Raw genomic sequence first — 21,096 nt, 5'->3', positions numbered from 1 at the left:
CCACCAAAACTCATGGACCAGGCAAGGAGGGCATTAATCAGAGGGGGGATAGTTATGCACTTTAAAATGTTCTGATTTGTATTGTCTTATTTCTTGTTTGTATCACAATAAAAAAATATTTTGCATCTTCAAAGTGGTAGGTATGTTGTGTAAATCAAATGATACAAACCCATTCATTTTAATTCCAGGTGGTAATGCAACAAAAAAGGAAAAATGCCAAGGGGGGAATACTTCTGAAAGCTGCTGTAGGCCTCTTTTGTCTTGAATTCTACCTGAAAAATAGCATTGTCTTTCCTGGTACATGCTTATTATTATTATACAGGATTGATATAGCGCCAACAGTTTGCGCAGCGCTTTACAATATGGGGCAGACATTACAATCACAATACAATTCAAGACAAGATGGTAAGGAGGGCCCTACCCCTGAGGGCTTACAATCTAAAAGGGAGGGGGAAGTGATACATGAGGAGGGAGCTGGGTGGGGATGAATTGTTTGAGAACGTGATGGTTGAGCGGTTAGGTTGAGGTGGGATAGGCTTCCCTGAAGAGATAAGTCTTTAGAGAATGCCTAAAGGCAGTCAAGGTGGGCGACAGACGGACAGGTTGGGGTAAAGAATTCCAGAGGATGGGAGAGACTCTAGAGAAGTCCTGGAGGCGAGCATGGGAGGAGTTGACAAGGGAGCTGGAGAGCAGGAGGTCTTGGGATGAGCGGAGCCGACGGTTAGGGTGATTTGAGACACATGATGATGCCTAGCCACTGCTGTGCATACAGCCTCATAGCTGTACATCTGCACTGTGAGATTAAAGTAGTATTAAACGCTCAAACTTTTTTTCAATAACTAATCCAGATCAAACAAATCTACATTGCACAGCAAAGTATTTTTATTTTTGACCAAGCACTTACAGTCATCCTGTTTCTGAACAGCTGGCTCCAACTCTCTCAGCTCAGCTTTCCTGAACTTCCTGCCCAGAACAAGATCATAAGAGACAGCCCAAAATCCAGCAACTGTTCATCTACTAGTTTGGAGGAGGGTGGAGGGAGTAGAGGGGAGCATGGTAGAAGGGATTAGCTTGCTTTGCTGTGTCTGTCTGTTTTTAGAGATACATGCAGCACTAGCACAGACAATGGTGACTCCATAGAACTTTGCTTGAGAAAAGAGCTACCTTGAAACAGGATATGAGGGCCAGTGTTCAGGGGGTCAGCTAATTATGCAGGAAACTAAAACCTTTAAACATCAAGGAGCAGTATCAATTGTAAGTGATTTCATCAGCATTTGGAATAGCTTAAAACAGTTTTGACTTTACTATCACTTTACGGTGCTGCTGCCTCTGATGGCTACTATAACATCTGGAGCAAGATTTGGTGATGTTACTACTGTGCTGCTTATTGTTGCCCTTGCTGGAGGCTCTGCCAGGGGGAAGCAAACTGCACAGCAGCAGTGTTCCTGGGACTAGATTTGAACAAATGGCTGTGATCAGGTGGTTGTCAGCCAGCTATTTCTTTACTTAGAGAAGTCTAGGGGACCATTTTGTTATAAGTTCATTGTCAATGAAGCAACCATGAGCTTACAGCAGAAGGGAGAATGCAGAAGACGCAAAGCATACTGACCTTGACAACTGGAAGTGGTTCTGCTTTGATGTATGCCTTACATTGGTGGAAGGGAAAGGGATAAAGAATAAATTATGTGTGTATATGTGTGTGTGTGTGTATATATATATATATATATATATATATATATATATATATATATATATATATATATATATATATATATATATATATATATATATATATATATATATATATATACACACACACACACAAAAAAAAAATGTAGCACAATATTGTTTTGATTTCAGCTTTGGTCCAACATGTGGGGCTTTCACTCCTTTTCATAGCTTTAGGCTCTCAGTTTGCTTATCAGATGGCTCAGTCAGAAGTTTTGATTAGAGCAATTGTGTCTCAAAGCAAGCATCTTTAGTCACTTGTCATAATGCAATTTTATTTGTACAACAAATATTGTACTTTTTAGTAAACAAAACAATTATTCAAAATTCAAACTGAAAACAATCCAAAACATACAGCTGACCCAAAACCATTATAATTTCCCCTTTTAGCCTATTTTTTGTATTTTTTGCATGGATAGTTCTAGCCTGCAAAATCATGTTTGATTATGTTGGCCGTTTTAGAACATTAACAGGAAAAAATACACAGCATATTTCAATAAACACTTAAAAAGTAAAATAAAAAATAAAATAAAGAACCGGCACTTCCTGTTCTACAGACAATGGTTTCACTGGACAGGAAGTCGGGGAAAATCTGCAACAAAGAAACAGGAGGAAATGAAGAAGAAATTCTAACAGGGGGTTCTAATCTTCCCCTATTCTACTAAAGAAAATCATTGTATTTCTGTTATTCTTCCACACTCTATTCAGAACTAAGTTTAGGCTGGACATACACACAACCGTATCTCCTGTGTCCGGAAAGAGTTGAGCGCTTGAGGCAGAACTCCATATTAAAGATTTAAAGGAAAAAAAAACGCCCAACAAAAGTAAAAATTAAAAGCAGCTTTTGCTGCTATACTTCCCCTTTATCTGATGCTGCCTGTCACAGTAAGTCTTCTCTGCCAATACAAGATGGCAGTCTTCCAGGTTGAATGACAGTTGTCTCCTTAAAGAGGACCTGTCACTTTCAACGTTCTATCATATAGGAGATTTCTCTTGTAATGGCAATACAATTAAGTGGGAAAAAAAGAAGAAGCCTAAAACATGTAGCGATAGGTCATAGTAGTGAGTTTATACTTATTTGTGGGGCTCCTTCCACAGGCAAGAGCTGTATATGGCAACATTTATGTACAATACAAAGTTTGAGTTTTTAAAAAAAACATTTTGATAAGAAGGGTAAAAATCTCTGTCAGGTTTATACTTTTGCGTCCCTGTTAGGGAGATTTAACTTTATTTCCTGTGCAGTCACCAAGACTGGATATGAGATGAATTTTTCAAATGGGGACAAAAGGGAACAAAATATATATTACTGCCCTATGCACAAAAAATGCAATTTTAAAGTAATTTTTCAAAACCATTTCTCTCTCTCCCGGTTCTCAATTATAAGTACAGCTGCCACAGCTGTGTGTGAAACACTATTAAACCAAACTGTACCTGTGAAAGCATTGGGTTCCTGAGTGTACCCTAATTAGGCTGAAATTCCTCTTAACTTTGCTCTTGCAACCCCCCTGAATTGCAATGCAAATCCCAACATTCCATAAATGCTGAGGTTTTGACATTTTGACATGGCTGCCATATGCCCCAATGCCATGCAGGCACCAATGAGACACCTACACTGCATTATGTTATACAAGTTCATCCTTAACATCTTGTCTGGAATTGTGACTGTAATGTCTTCCTTATATTGTAAAGCGCTGCGCAAACTGTTGGCACTATATAAATCCTGTATAATAATAATGATATCTCAGTTCCATTATGCTATAGTCCATATTTTGTGGCGTAAAGGTGATATGTGGAGTGCAGCAATGAGGAATTTCTAATGCCACGGGGATCACAGAATAAAGATGATTCCTAATTTGTAATATTTTGCACAGGGGAAAAAAAGATTTAATCCTTAAGGCAGAACTAAAGCCATATTAAGATTTGCAATGCTCAAAAAACATTATCCTTCGCCATAATATTACAAAATACTTACTGAACCCATATTGCTTTCTTCAGAAGTTAATCATTTTTCGCAGAGCATCAAAGCATTTCCATTTATCAGGTATATAGAAAGGCTCAAAGATGTGAGGAAATGGAGTGTCATATCCACATACTCTAGCTATAGGAGCTTCGAGATTCAAGAAGCACTCCTCCTGCAAATGAATTAAAAAGGCACAGCATGAGTATTGAAAAATATCTTATTAGTTGGGTACACGCTATGAGATTTTCAGATTGGCTGAATACCACTGATAACAATATCCGTCTTTAAGAATATGCACAGCTGGAAAGGCATTATGAACAACATTAAATTAGCAGTTTTGTAAACTGACCATTTATACAAGATGAAAACATGTAGTAAGCCAATTAAACACTGTACTCCATAAAGCTGTTGCAGCTGACAAGCTTCAACACAAAGGGCAAATCTATAAGCCTGAATTAAATCCTAAAATGTGATTTCCATGTGTTAACATCTGCCAAGCTACATTTCCAGTTGGTTTATTGAAATTGAAGTAAAATGGTTACTTACTGTTTAATCTCTTTATAAATGACACATAGTTGGGAATTAAAAGTACTATTTCTGTGTTTGCAGATGACACCAAGTTATATAGTGGAATACAGTCCTTACAGGATGTCTCCAACCTACAAGCAGACCTGAATGCACTGTGTGATTGGGCATCTATTTGGCAAATTAGGTTTAATGTTGAGAAATGTAAAGTTCTGCACTTGGGGACTAAAAACATGCATGATTCATACACACTAGGGGGAGTATGTTTGGGGGAGTCAATGATGGAGAAATATCTGGGTGTTCTAGTAGGCCATAGACTGAATAATAGCATGTGACGTCAAGCTGTAGTTTCTAAAGCAAGCAAAATACTTTCTTGTAATAAAAAGGGGTATAGACTCCAGAGATAGAGACATAATCCAGCCCTTGTACAAAGCATCAGTAAGACCTCATCTGGAATATGCAGTTCAGTTTTGGGCAAGAGTTCACAAAAAGGATTTTGTGGAGCTGGAGAAAGTGCAGCGAAGGGCGACTAAACTCATAAGAGGCATGGAGGAGCTCAGCTATGAGGAAAGATTAACTGACCTAAATTTGTTCTTTCTGGAGAAGAGGCAATTAAGGGGGGACATGATCACCATGTATAAATACATAAATTGTCCATATAGTGAGCTTGGTGCCAAATTATTCACGCAAAGGACAAGGGGGCACTCTTTGCGTCCGCAGGAAAAGAGGTTTAACCTTTGCATACAGAAAGGATTCTTCAGTTAGAGCTGTTAAAATGTGGAATAGACTTCCCCAGGAGCTAGTTTTAGCTAGCTCAGTTACCTGTTTTTAAAAAAATCGTAGATTGTTGATCCAGGGAATTTCCGATTGCCTTATGGGATCGGGAACTATTTTTTTCCCCTGTTGGACTTCTGACCTTTGCTAGATAGGGTTTTGTTTTGCCTTCCTCTGGATCAACAGTGTGTAACTGTGGGTATAGCGTTCTGTTGTAGGTTTTTTTTTCCCTTTTTTTTTCGTCTCTTCTCTTATAACTCTACAGGTTGAACTCAATGGATTTGTGTCTTTTTTGACCTATGTAACTATGTTACCCATTGCAACCAATCAAGGTTCATGTTTCACATGAACCAAGCAATCTATATTTTTTTGGCTAACTGCTACAGTAATTTTTGCTCACAGTTTTGTAAAGTTAGCCCAATGTCTTGCTAAAGTCCACTTGGACTGTGAAGCTTCAAGCTTGAAAGTTATACGAACTGAAGATATATATGTTTCACTTCCTATTTTGTTTAATAGTATTAATAAACCAAAAAAGTATTAATAAACCAAATGTTTTTCAAGATTTTGCCTCATCGTGCTTCTCTAACTCTAATAATTAAAACTCAAAATACAAATTTAATCACAAAGACTGGAAACCTCAAACACCCCTTTGGTCTTGTTGTATACAATATGAACATAAAGGAAATACAAAACCACTTTTTTAGTTGGAATGCTAAACCTAAGATACTGAGGTGTCCACAGGTATGCAATTGGAGAGCAGAGCATCTTGTTCATATGCAGAAAACTGTACTTTCAGCTTCGTGGTCCTTGAAAAGTAATGTCTCAGCATGATAATGCAGAAAACATGTAAGCAATCGAGTGCTGAAAGCTTGATACTGTTTATGATGAGAAGAACAAGCAGAACATTGCAACTAGGTTTACTACTGCATGCCAAAACAGCCTTTACAATCAATCACAGTATAGTGATCCTGTCATTAAACTGAATGTGTAAATAAAAGACATCCCTGTAAAGTTGTAAATTCTTACTTCTCCCTCCACACTGCTCTAATAAAGAGAAATGGCCGTTTGAAGTCTGTTCACAAAATTACACTTCTGGGAGTGTTGATCTGTGGTGCACTTCCTGAGCTCAGTGGTTCTATCTACTGATCTTTATGTCATTACCATGTCCTGCAGTGACACATGAGTCAGTGGGTGAAACCACTGAGGGCACATAGGAGATTAACACTTCCAGAAGTGCTCGCTCCTGAAGAGACTTCAGAGAGCGATTTCTCTTCACTACATGTTCTCTTATATTCACACATTTAGTTTAGTGATCAAGTCCCTTTTAGTAGCTTTGTAGATTAAAATGAACATGATAGGACAGCATTATGGGAAGCTGCCTGCAAACTTTTTTTTTGGCATGGTCTGCGGCTATCAACTTCCCAATCCTAGGGTGTTTCCATATATTTATATACACATACAACTAAGTGAGTCAGAGAAGTGGCGCAACCCCTCCACATTTGCTCTTTTCAGTGACAACCCCATGAAGTTTCCATTACAGAAAAGTCTGTAGACAAAAAGCTACTGCTGTGTTCAATCTTTGAAAACGCTTAATGCTCTTTGACACCAATGGCATGTGTTAACCATGTATTACATTAGTATTTTATAAAATAAATTTCTATGGATAGCAAAAAATAAACAAATAAAAAAGATTAGTTTAACATGTATGACCCAAACCAATGCAGCAGCTCCTTTGGAAGAATGCAAGCAATATATGTTTTAAAAAAGGATTTTTACACACAATAGCACAATACTGCAATTACAGCTGTCTCTAATTTCTAGTGTCAAGTTAAAGATCAGCAAACTGAAGGATTTATGATTGCACCCCGACATCAATAACTAAATAAGCCCTCACTGTTGAACTTCAAACACTACTTCCTGTACTCAGGATATAATATTGCAAGCCTGTATGTGTCATTATATTTCAAAAGAAAATTACTTCCATAATTACAGCACACCTTTGGTCTAACTGGTCCCTGAGACACTGCTGTCCTCTCATGATAGCTAGAATTAAAAACGGATATGTATTCATTTTACTAGTACACAAAATTGCGAATCACCACACGAACAGGGACACCACACCCCCAGGTATACAGAATACAAAAACAAAAATAGAGAAATGGGGCTTTAAAAGTGTCATCTATCAAATGCAAGGAGACCCAGTTCAAAATTACACATACAAGTCGCTTAATGTATAAAAATATATATATTCTTTATTAAAATACATAATTAACAAAGATGACAGATTAGTGATATCATAAAATGGTACAAAACATTTCTTTATATAAATATATCTTTATATAATTGCATAAATAATATATTCATCCATAAATGTTCAGTAGATCTATCATTGAACTGTTTTCCTTTCATTTTTAATTCGTTACATGATAGATCGTGTGATGATTGATAGTGTGCAAATAAATCATTTAAAAAAAAGCTAAACACAGATTAGAAAAGGAAGTGCGTAAGGATACTAATAAATTGACATGTGAGGCCTTTTCAACTGATATTTCAGTTTTGGAAAGATGCCAGTAGTTTAACCACTCATTACATTTGGCACATTATATTTTTTAGAGACTTTGTGAAAAGATATCAGGTTCACTTACCTGCTTCAGAGATTGCACTGGGGTTTCACTCTACCAACTATATATTACATTACGTTGCATCATGGAGAATGTAAGAAAAACGCTAAAAAGGAGGAGACAGGAATACTTGAAATCCTATCCGAACTAATTTTCTAGTGCTTGCCCCCCAACTAGCCAATCAGACTTTTAACAAAAATGTTTTTAAACCCTGTAATTATTTAACAAAATCTGTAGTCACATGACCTCCAGAGTCACAGCACCTCTTACAGTGGAGCATACTGGCCATTTCTTGCTGCTCTCCGATGTTTTCCGGATCAGTTAGTCATCGCCGGCTCACGACATCTTGGCATTAATCTGAACTAATCCAAGTGGACCTAGATAATGGGCAACTGCCAATAGGCAGTGCCCACATCACTAGGAACAGATGTGGACACTGCAAAAAGTACACTGACACAGCAGAGGAGAAGAATAAAAAAATCCGCCCAAGCCCACCACATAACCATTGTTTCAGGTAAGTCTTTGGTGTACCTTTTTTTAAATAAAAAAGGTGTGATTGGCTAGGGGCAGGTGGAGTGGGAAGGGAAAGGGTATTTTCAATGGCCAGAGACAGACTTTACCTACGGCATATTTCCCTACTACTGTATATGTTTCAACCAAACTAATAGCCCACTGAAGCCTCTGCAACAGTTGAACATCATTGTATTCAATACATTCTTTAAACACACAAATTAATTAAAGCCTGACAGCTGAAAGCTCAAATTTCCTTATGGTTGGTTTAAAGGATCATTTGTGGTATAAACTTGTGACCTTACATTATCATATTCTAAAGAGAGAGTTGGCCAAGCATCTGACATGACAAAATGAGCTCTTAGAAAAACTGAAAAATGTATAATGCATGTGGGGAGTTGCTTTCATAAGGTTTCAATATATTTTCAAATGTGTTAATAAACAAGTCATCTGTTCAACAGTTTCTGGATAATATATATGGCACCAAAAGGCAAATAAATATTGCACTTGAGCCCAATCTGTCTTTCAAATTGTTTATTAACTTGTAGTTTGACCATGTGCATAGAAAAAGCATTCTAATTGAATTAACACAGCTCACATACAGTATGTTGAACAAACTGGTTTATATTAATCAAGTTTATACTAATACTTCTGCAATCTTGCATTAGGAATACTCTTATTAAACAGCATTTAATACCACTTACTGCCACAAACATAAAAAACCTCACTATTTAGTTATGCACCCAACTGGCGTAACTCTAAAACATAAGTGGTTTATGGAAGATGATTAACCAATCTTTTGAGGCAAAGGATTAGGGCAGTGGCAGCAAGAGGAGTGGTTTGAGCACAAATATAAGGTCTTGAATGGTGTTGCACCAGGCAACAGTAAAGAGTTAGGGGAACTGGTTTATGTGGTGCACACAGTCTCCACCAGTGCAAACAGGTTTAACTAGGGGAAGAGGTGCTGGAGAAGCTGCATCCAATGGATGGCACAGTGTAGGTGATGCAGCATCTATGTGAAGACACAGTAATAGGAAGACATTGGGTGGTGCAGCAGTTAGTGGTGGCAAAGTGAGGTCAGTGAAATACAGAGACCACACAAAAGACAGTAGAACATTGCAAACACAAGTAGTCAGCAGGGCACTAAATCTGATTCAAAAACTGTTCCAGACTTCACCAGCTAATGGAGATTAACTATAGAACAGAAACTGTTTATATCTAGTGACAATTTGACTGACTGATCTGTTTCTGAGCAAGAACTCTTTACGTTCTGCCATAAGATGTCTAAAGTGAAAAAACACAGAATACTTTTTTTTTATTACTTTAGTATTGCTCGGTTTGGACTTGTGTTGTCAAATAATTGATTGCATGGAAATTTTATAAAATACATGAATACATGATCTATAGTACAAGAACATCCTAATTGAAACATTTATTATTCTACTTTTGTTCACAAAAAAAGAAAGAAAAAGAAAGAAAAGGGTTTGATTAATGTGTGTATTTGTGACAATTGGATTATGTATGCTTTGACCATGCTTCAGAGAAAAAAATATGAAACAAGCTCTAATCCAACTTTTCTAGCTTCTTACATTTCTGCCAGTAAAACTCTGTGTAGTTAGCAACAATCAACCTCTGTCAATCTTTCTTTCAAGTAATGAAAAACAGACAGATTTCTTGCTAAGCAACTGAGCTTGGGCCAAAATGTTGGATAACAGGTGCAACAAACTACATAAGGAAGTTATAAGCAAATAAACTCGAATCAGATCTACCTCCCTGAAAATGTATTTTACCAGCACATAGGATTTGTTTACAAAGTTTCGGTAAATGTATTTTGTGTTCCACACAATTTGTTAACAGAAAAACAAATGATCATGATCAGTGGATTGACCAAAGACTAGTCAGCAACTGATGTGTGTGTGTGAACTGCCAAAAAATGAATGCTATGGATTTAACTAGGGATGTTCAGATACCAGTGCTGATATTTGGCAGTTTCAAGGGTTGCAGTGGTTGCAGCTGGGACCTAGCTCTGGCGCCCCACCACTGTCCTGAAATCATTAGTCTGTATTGTTTTTTTAAAAACCGTCACATGATAAAAAAATTTTAGTATCAGTACTTGTAAAAATGGCATCGGTGCATCGCTTATATATATTTATAAAAAACAAATCATACATCAAAACAGGGATGCACAAATCCCAGGAGCTCCGTATGCTCCTTACAAATGACAGCTGCCTCCTAATTTTTTAAGTTCTCTAGTCTAGTCTTGGAGCTGGAAAAGTATCTGTACATGTACTTGTACCGAGTACGATACTTGGTATCTAATCATCCCTAGATTTAACACGCACAAATTATTGCAGTTTGTTGACTTATCACAGCCATTAACATCTGGCCTTTTACAAGGATTAACTGCATTAATATCATCTAGCAGATTGTACAAGCAGATAGGCTGGTTGTGCATTGCTGCAATTTATGTATTTAGTCAAGGACATTGGTAGCTAACAACAGTCAAGATGAGATTGTCTACAGAATAAAATTAGATGGTCCAAGAAGATTTCAGTCAGACTGGTGCTTGCGCAGGGTATAGGCCAGTTTAAATAGGTGGCAATGCCTGCTACCAGATAACTATATTATGGCCAGAAAAGCCTTTGAGTAATCATAACTCTATTACAGTCTTGGATGACCCTTGTACAACTAATAAAGGAGCATATTTTGTTTATACGCATAGTGCATATTCCAAATAGGACATTCCTGCAGAGAGACAGGTAGCAGTTGACAAGGCTTGCAACAAGGTGCATCAACTATACATTATGTACTACAGACATTAGCTGACTGGGTCAGTCAGCTAATTAATTAATGAACAATAGAGGCTACTGGTAGGAAAACAGGGACAAGTGAAGAAAGATCCAGATCACAGGTGAAGTAAAATCTTTGACCACTATGCCCCTGGTCTATGGTTTTCACCTGATCAACACTGATCTTCTTAAATCTGATTTCTGCTCAGTGGCTTCAAATACACTATAAACCAGCACTACACGCTCATACATATTTATAACCATATGCTAGGCCATTTATCGAAAATGTTACTCCTAAATAAATAAATGTTCTATGTAAACATATTATGTATGCTACATGGTGGAGTCCTGATAAATGTAACCTAAATCATAGATACAATATTATGACAATAATCACCTGTGAATTAGAAGACGGAGCAATACATATATATATATATTATATAAGCACAGCCCAATAAAATCTGAACAGGTAATTTTTATTTTATTTTGCATTTAAATGACATGAACGTATTTTAGTGTTCATATCTGATAATATCACAACAAAATGAAAATCTCTTTTTACGTATACACTTTATGCAGTCATTTAGGGGGAAAAAAGGAAAAAAAAGAAGAAGAACAGCCTGCGCAGGAAGAAGGATAGTAGTAATTAACAACAACAATAAAGAATACCAACATATGATGAAAATGCATATTTGTAAAATACTTTCCTCAATAAGCAGACTACATAAACTAATATAATAACATATATTACAATTAGACCGGTAGCTACATTTTATAATGCTAAAAAGATTTCTGTAAGTGTATTAATTACAAAATGTTCTATAAACGTTAGTTTAGCACAAAACCAAAAATATTTTAAAACTACATTTTGAAAGGAGCAATATGCCTTTGTCAGGAACCATCTGGTTTTAATATTGTACAACAAAGACAAATAACACACACTTAGCTTAATTTTATGAATTGGTGAATCATACCTCTGAAAAAAGGCACTGTATGCCCAGAAACTATAAAGAATTAGAACTGTAACAAATCAGCGTAATATACTGCATAATCTTCACAGGAAGTATAGGCTCTCTGCTTTCTATACCACGTATTGAAAAGAAAAAAAAAGAAAGACTTTGCAAAAAAAAAACAAAAAAACTTCAATACACATTAAAGTGATATATATATATATAATTAAAACATGCAGGAGGGGATGAATATAAAACAAAAATGCTTTCAATGAGCCACATAACTGTAAGAGCATGATGAAAAATTGCAACCAACAGAAAAGATCACTGTGGAAACCAGAAATTATTAATAGATATATAACAAACCATCACATGCCCAATACATTTCCTAATGTATGTGTATTTGCAGAATACAAAAATGTACGGAATAGCCAAAGGAAAAAAAACAAAACATTTTTCATAATGAAGCTTCCTTTATCGCAATCTTCTTTAACCGTTAAACTAAAAGTCGTAATGTATATTTTATATGGGTATGTATCATACATGCATATAGCCTCCAGCTGGCAGCTCATAGTGCTATTACTCCCATAGCAGCTAGAAAGAACTGCCGGTTACAAGATGCTGATAGTAAGAATATCCAGTATAGTGAAAACTTGAAACAGCATACTTCTAGTATGCAGTAGGTCATCAATGTGCCCTGCAGGGATCATAAGGATACAGCTATGACTATAGTATGTACTTGCACATTTACACATGATGGTATAAGCTATTTTTTTTTAATACAGAATGTTCAAGTCACAAAGCTAACACACCAGGATAAGGATACTTAAAAAAAATAAATATTCCAATGATAGTTGCTAAAATGATCTTCCAGTTTCTAAAATGAAGATTGTTATCCTTATGTTAAAACTTTGTGAATTTAGCCTAGTATGTTGTAAACCTGAGTTCACCAATCCAATAAATTCAAATAAAACTGTAAATTGTGCATTCAAAGAATTAAGAAAAAAGAACATATTGCATAAAGACATATTATCTTATAAGCTAAAGAAACCCTGTACTTTCTGCAATGTATTAGAAATACAGGATTCTACAAACTGTTCATCTCTAATCCAGAAAGAAAACTTTTTAAATAACAAATTATATGGAAACACAATAACAAAACTTGCCTAGGTGTAAAGTTTTTTTTTTTTACTTTTACAGTCAAATTTGAGAAACCCCCTATATGTTTGTTATCTGCTCCCATATACACAGCATACCAAGCCTTGAAATCTTTACCCCTTTGTTAGGGTAGACAGTCCTGCGCATCTAGTTTACAAATGATAATTACATTTGCAAGCATAGACAGGGTTAATGGGTTATTAAAGTTATGTTATGTAAATGAGAACATGTAACAAATATCAAGTATGTGTTGTTCCATTGTGGCTGTAAAAGCAGAAATATACTTTAATCCTATGTTGATTTCATTCTGTCATAAATACTGCTTCCCAAACACTATCTTGGTTCCCATTAACATGTAAGGTTTTCCTGACTTCTAGCAGTTTCATGTCACCAGGATTGTTTAAAAAAACAACAACAAGTTATGACGCAAATATTACTTACTCATTGTAACCAGTGGTTAATTAAATTAGGTAACTTGTTCATTCATTATAAGTATTTATATAGCACCCTCAATTTACACAGTGCTTTACATACTATTCATTCACATCAGTCCATGCCCTCAAGGAGCTTACAATCTAAGGTCCCTATCCTATGAAGGATACACATATGCACATTAATGTGCATAAAATGGAAGACTGTCTGCATATAAACATGCAGCATGTAACATAAAAGGTGCTAAAAGTAATGTAATGCTAGAAAAAAATTTGCACCTGTTTTTCTAGATCAGGTAGGAAAATAAAAGCAGCCTGACATTGGCAACAGCAATTTTTTTTATAGAAAGCATCCTGAAAAAGTTAACCATAAAGCACTTTTTAATGCTGCTCTATGCACCTGTGTTAACCTATATCTCCAGGCAGGGTTCAATGATAGTTTAAATAGCTGTATGTCAAAGTATATGCAAACTATTCAGATGAAATACAGTGTTGCTACAGGTTTTTGTGTGTTGCTTGTTAAATTCAAAATAACAATTTGTTATGTCCTAAGACTCAATACATTTGTATTATAAAACAAAACAAGTAGATGACATCGAAACATATCAATAGCAAAAGACATTTTCTAGCACAGAAATGCTTTAATTCTTGCACTGAAACTTTGCTCTTTATGTTTCTGCAGAAATAAAAACAGTACGGAAAATGACTTGAAAGTTAATGTGGTATATCTCATTGTGCATATTTCATCTGTGTGTGACACATATGAATCTCTTCTAAACACTACACCAGGCAGTGCTAGCTACCCAAAGGGCCTTCCAAGATTTAATTAACTTAGGCTTGCAGATAGCTAGTATTATTCTGTGTCAATACTGAGCAATGAAGGTTTGGCTGTATTTTAGCAGCAGCCAATCTTCAAATACTTCTAGATTCAATCATTCCAGCTTTCCAACAAAAGCATGAAGTTTTCTCATTATGTCCAATGCTCTGAAAGCTGGCTGCCTTTGGACCGTGGCATATAAAAGCTGTTTCTCGTATGTCTTTAGGATTCCTCCAATATTGCCATATTCTGACATTTTCTCCTTTTAGGGTTGATAGCTCACATTTTAGAATCTAATTCAGATTGAACCAAGTAGGACAACTTGGTAAAGGTTCCTGTTCCACTGAAATACACTTACCAGAAGACACAAAAAAGAAAATCACAGCACCTAAAAGTGAATGTATTTTGCAATCGAATGACATTTAGTTTGCTCTAAGCGTATCATACACAAGTCCAATTTTCACTAGCAAAAAAACTGCTTTTAAAATGTTTTCATTTTTTAAACTCAGTGCTGCTGATCTTCTCCATCCACTTCCTGTCAACGTATACTCCTGCATCAGCTGAATATAATTGCCCTGGACTGGTTTCCTGAAAGTGAATCATACGTCTACAATGTATGTCGGCATGGCCACTTGTACTGTCCATTGGGGCACATGCAACAGGCTGACAACTCAGGGGCAACTGTTATAGAATTGTCTTAACGGCTGCTATAGCTGCCTTTAAAAAGGAAGCGTCCACACAAAGACCTTCATGTCAGGATCACCAAGAATTATTTCAATGAAAGTTGCATATTCAAAAAGATTGAAAACAACTTTTGACTATAAAGTGACATGAACATGTCAAAGCTTATATGAGCTTTTAGATCTACATTAAGGGTTTCCCCAACCAAAATGAAATTTTGTATGCTTGGGTTGAGCAATGAAATCATAGTTCTGTAGCATATTTACATATAGCGAAAATAGCAAAAATACATGACATACAGCATAAATATTTTTTGCAAAAATATATGTTAAAATCCTAAAGCATGTCTAAACCCAAAACTTTATACATTGCAGCTGAACAGTCGTTATATGTGGGGGCTGAATTCATTTTTTTTCCTCTTTATTTTAACCTGGTAATCTTGCTAATAACACACTTCCAGTCGTAGAGTGGCCATGCTCACTCACTCCACTGTATCTTTGGAGGAAGTCATGGCTGTCACTAGGCTGCTCTCCTAATTTGGAAAACTGACTCCTTCTCCACTCCTTATCTTCATTATATAGGGAGGCGTTCTTATAAAGCTCTCAGAAGGTAGCTGGGAAATTAAAAGAAGAATTACTGTATCAGCTCAGTGCACAGGACGTTACAAGGACACTGTTTTTCTGGCAAGATGAACAGTTATTTTTCTGTACTTGCAGAAAATCTGCTTAGCCTGAAAAGAAATTAATGCAGTCATCACACTCAAGAAGTAGGGATGCACTGAAACCGGTCTTTAGGTATCGAGTACCGATATTTTTTTTTGGTACTCGCCTATACCGAGTACCGATGCTATGTGCCCAAATTATCAGGAAGCCGGATGGCCCCTCATGACCTTTTGCCTTCCTGATTGCCTGTGGAGAACCCTGGCTTCACTTTCCGAGGCTGCCTGGCTTCCTGACCAATCAGGAAGCCATGCCATCAGACTTCCTGATTGGTCAGGAAGCCAGGCTGCCTAGCAACAAGTGGAGCCGGCTTCCTAGCCAATCAGGAAGCCGGGCGGCAAGTCATGACCCGCTTCCCGGCTTTCTGATTGTGTAGGAAGCTGGCATCACTTGTTGCTAGGTAGCCTGGCTTCCTGACCAATCATTCCTGATTGGTCAGGGAGCCAGGCTGCCTAGCAAAAAGTTAAGCTGGTTTCTTGGCCAATCAGGAACCTTGGATGAGTGTCAAAACCCACTGCCCGGCTTCCTGATTGTGAAGGAAGCTGACTCCATACACTTGCGGTCGGCACTTGCGGTCAGAAGGAGATCTCCCTCTGACCGGAAGTTCCGGTAACGAAGCATTTGGGCGAGTATGAGTATCCCTACTAAGTGTCTGCATCCCTTTATTAGTAATTTATCCTTAGGGAGTATCTCACCAAAAATGAAATTTCTATTGCAAGGCATGCCAGAAATTATACTAGCATACTTCTGGGAAAATCAGGCAACCAATCACAGAAGCAGGAAGTGACATTTCTGGGGGAGTTCTGAAACCCAATTTTGTACAGAACGCCTCAAAGTCACCATATCGCACTGAATTTTTTTGCTAGATTTAGAACATTACAGTGGTAGTTTTAAATGGAAAGGTAATTTTTAATAACATTAAATTATAAAATGTCTTGTGCAACAACTATACAGTATATGCTATATTCATTTTAAGTGCAGTTACAGTTTAAATGCTGGCCTATATAAAGAGGAGGAAATGTAATGATGGCTTCCTGCACTTTGCTTTAGCTGAGGCACAATCTGAAATGTACTAATAACAAAAGCAAAACCAATTCAAAAATAATTATTTAACTTATTTGTATACCAACACTATACACCATAGTGCTTTACAAAACGATACAAAACACCCACACTGTTTAGATAGCAAGTAACCAATATCTTTTCATGCTAAGATATTAGAAAAAATTATCTTTCTTCATTTTGAATGCTTCTTACTTGTACATTTCACAATTAAATCATTATAATGACTAGAGACAGTAAAACCTGGCTATGAGCAACATGTACAGAAATAAAGCATGCCGATTCCTTTATAAGAGTCTGTTACCAGCTACTTCAATCCCAAAATCTGTTAGCAATTTGGGGCTTAAATCATTTTCTCAAACTTTCCTTAAGTTTTTTCAAAATCAATTCAGCTACATTGTCCTGTAAGCCTGGATAAAGGTATAAGAAAGTAATCCTAAAGGAAGAAAATGATAATTTGACCAACCTCAGACAATGAAGAAATAATTTAGTGAATTCAAGCGTGGTACCGTGATAAGTTGCCACCTGTGCAATAAGTCCATCTGTGAGATTATATGTATAGATATACACACACATATATACACATAAACACACACTATATTACTCTCTTAATTATGTTATCTTCTATCTATATACACTATATTGCCAAAAGTATTGGGACGCCTGCCTTTACACGCACATGAACTTTAATGGCATCCCAGCCGTAGTCCGTAGGGTTCAGGGGTACCAAGACATTTTGGACAATTTCATGCTCCCAAAAAACCCACTACAATTTGCTACAAATTATGGTAGGAATTTAAAGTGACACTAAACTCAGGAGAGCTTAAAAATGTATTCAAGTACCTTAACAGTTAACAAAAATGTATCTTATTTGTGCATCACCCAGCTATGAATCCTCAAATCATCTCTGAATTGGTGGTGCTGACACTGTCCTTCCTTCTGGAGTGTGGCTTTTTTTTTGTTCCCATGGTTTCTGCGAGTGTTGTAAAGCACCCACTGCTCCAGGCTCACTCCAGTGATGGACTACAATCTCATAACAGTGTCAGCACCAATTCAGAGATGATTTGAGGATCTACAGCTGTGTGATACACAAATAAGATACATTTTCGTTAATAGTTAATGTGCTTGAATGCATTTTTAAGATTTAACTCCTGAGTTTAGTGTCACTTTAAAGTTTTTTTCATAGTATGGCTTCCAAATACAATGTTCCTCAAAGAAGGACACCTCACAAAGCCTTTATCCCTACGTTATACCTTGCCCTATAATATTCCCACAACATGGCTTGTTTACAAAGTTTGGGAGCTCAAAGTGAAATTAAAACACACAAGCCAATGAGTTGGAGCAATGACTCATCCCCCTCACTTCTCCTTGCTCTCTGGTTTCAAACAGAAAAAGAATGTCTCAAATGAAATAACTTCTGCTGTACTCACTCCTTAGATTACACATAGTGTCCTAAGAGTCGTTTGTCAATTATCCAATTCATTCTTCTACAATATATATATATATATTATATATATATATATATATATATATATAATCATTACTGAGTCCTACTGAAACTACAGGTATATATTAAAAACTTATTTTTTATTATCGCTGCTACGTGTCCTAAGACTTATTCAGGGGATGATATGAATGAAATGACAGCACTATATAAATACTTGTAATAAATATATTTTACACACACACGCACGAACGCATCGCTGTAATCATTGATACATTATTAAAGCTCAACTCCAAGCTGCTGATAAATTTACCCATAGAGTGCAATCCACCAGACAATGCATGAGTTAAATACAGTACTTGTTTGGCTAGTCCTCCAATGTACACGATGACCTCAGCTAAGTGAAGAGCTTGCAGTCCTTTTAAAGCAGGGCTGAAGAGTAAGAGAAAGCAGTACAAGAAGCCAATCAGTTAATGTGTTGATGTGAAGCATGGTAATATTAAGAGAAAGCAGAGTGACAGAGAGGTGATCTCATCACTGTGCTCCTTCTCCTTTCACTGGCCAGTCACAAGCTGGGGCAAGTCAAGGGAGATCGAAACTCAAAGAAAGTGAGTTGAATTATGCAGGCCATCAGTCTGAGAACATCTAGGGGCAGAGAAACATGTGGAGGACATTTCTGGATTCCAGCATTGCAGAGTATAGCCGGTTTTATTTAATCTTTGAATAGAATTTAGATTTTTATCTTATGTTTTTCCGAAGTTCTGTATAGTTCCCTAGTGCACTGGTTTCTTTTGTCTATTTTCTAACTAAAGAAAAGTGGCCCTAGTTTTGCCTGGCTTTAATAGTTGCTCTAGATATAGTTTCTCAAAGTATTGCAGAAAATTGTGTTTCAGGACAATAAAAAGGCAAAAGAGAAAAAACACAAATGCAACAGATTTTCTAAACACATGGACAACTTTTTTTTTTTGTCCATTTTGTGAAATGTTCAAGATAAATAATAGATAAGGCACAGGAATAATGGAAAATGTGGAATACAATTATGGGGCCATTATTTCCATCCAGCTATTAGGCTTTTAGGTTTCTTCTGTGTGCTATACACCCATATTAATAGTATACAGTATACAGCATGTGAGCATGCAGCATAAACCTCTGCATAAAGCTCTCAGCTTCAGGTCCCTGCATGTAATCTGAACAGCAGTAGTCAGCAGCATAGATTTCTTTGTGGCAGACTACTGCTGAAAACAAACGTTGAAAGGACAGTTTTCACACGAGGATAGACAGCAAAAAGTGTAATATGCACATTACACTTAACTCCCAGGGTGCTTTGGATTTAGAATTATTAGAGTTCTCTTTAGATTTGAGAGACTCTAGAGACTCTAACACAAAAGAATGCAGCTCTGTAATTATTATTACATCATTAAATGTATTTGTCAATGCAACTAGTACAAGTATCTGAATTTGACTTGGTATCAGTGTCTTACACTCAATAAATATCAGAGCTGGAGTGAGATGAAGAAGCAGCACAAGGAGCCAATCAGTTCATGTGCTGACAAGTGTTTATAGGAGGAGAAAGTAGACCAAGTGAAAGATGAGCTCATCACTGTGCTGCTGCTTCTTTTATTGTCCAGTCACAGACTGGGGAGGGTCTAGGATCACCTTAGGTCAGAGGGTGAACGATGCTTTCACCAGACTGAGGGCATCTAAAGGCAGAAACAAGCACTGGGAAGAAATCTCCGGATTGAAGGTGAAAAATGAAACAAAAGCAGATTTTGTTATTTGATCCCCGATGCTGGCGACGTACACTGTACGTCGTCAGTCACGAAGGGGTTAAAGGGCTATTCATTTTATGTTTGTATTTTTGGCTGGAGCTCTGTTTTAATGTAATTAATTTAGAACAGAGAAACACAGTTTTTCCAAGCTTTGTAGCGTCAGATATCTTGTCCTCTCACACAACTTGCCTAGGTAGTGAAGGTGACATCTGCTGCATCTAAATATCTGAAATTTTTTGCTTAATAATTAATTCCTAACAAAAAGCCAGCTGGGAAGGTTGTGCCTGCACCGACTGTTAGGATATTGCACATTTGTTCACAGCAAAGCATGATAGCCATTGCGTAGACAAATGCTAAACAATCCCATTACTAATCTTGCAATTACTGACACATAATAACCAACAATCTTTTACATCTGTGTAGAAATCTGGAAGACAGAGAAAATTAACCTTTCCTACCAGTTATGTAAATTGAAAATAAGTGGGAGTGATGGTGAGAAACCTTGAGTTGTGTGGGATAGATGTGTGGGAAATGTGTTGGATAGATTTATTCTTAAATGCCTTTGTTTACAAAATAAAGAAAAAAAGATGTTACTTCGAATCAATATATATCATAAGTCTTGCAAGATACCAGAGAATATCAAACATGCAAAAAAAGGAAGATGCAATCATTGGGCACCGATCAAATAATTAGTGAGTAACAAAATGACAAGTATAATGAACATGACTAAAGTTTAACCACTTGCCGTCCGACCATTGTAAAAAAACGGACGGACGGCACTGCTGCATTGGCGGGTTGCACGGGCAGAAAGGACCCGACCAATGCAAACACCCGTTACCAGGTGTTTCACATATAGACGATCGGCGGCTCCATAGCCCGCCGATCGTCTGTATGTGCTCGTTTTTTTGTGTGTCCCCCCCATGTATCCATTTCAGAGACAAGGCAGTCTGCTGCAAAACAGAAGTTCTGCCCGGCATGAGAAGAGATACGGATTTAAAAGGAAGAGCAGCAAAGAGAAGGGAAACTACCATGATTACAGTAAGGCACACATTACAGTATTGTTTTATGTTAAAAAATCTGAGGGTTTAATGTCACTTTAACTATTGACAGATAGAGTGCAATGCCTTTTACTCAAGTTTTAGGTTACAGCTTGTAGAA

At 36.8% G+C, this 21,096-nt stretch overlaps 1 protein-coding gene across 2 annotated transcripts in view; it reads right to left on the bottom strand.

Annotated features, from left to right (window-relative positions):
* Positions 1-21,096, bottom strand: part of BCKDHB (branched chain keto acid dehydrogenase E1 subunit beta) — a 168,254-nt gene that overhangs the window by 5,632 nt on the left and 141,526 nt on the right. Inside the window, exon 10 of one of the 2 annotated variants that reach the window (XM_018552720.1) lies at positions 3,690-3,860. In XM_018552720.1, the coding sequence (XP_018408222.1) occupies positions 3,720-3,860 (141 nt within the window). In that variant the 3' untranslated portion in view covers positions 3,690-3,719. The remainder of the gene's footprint in view (positions 1-3,689; positions 3,861-21,096) is intronic. The other variant, XM_018552719.1, reaches the window with a different exon arrangement.

Source organism: Nanorana parkeri, unplaced genomic scaffold, assembly GCF_000935625.1.
Source record: "Nanorana parkeri isolate BGI_ZX_2015 unplaced genomic scaffold, ASM93562v1 scaffold96, whole genome shotgun sequence".
NCBI lineage: Eukaryota > Metazoa > Chordata > Amphibia > Anura > Dicroglossidae > Nanorana > Nanorana parkeri.
This window is presented reverse-complemented; position numbering and strand designations above follow the sequence as displayed.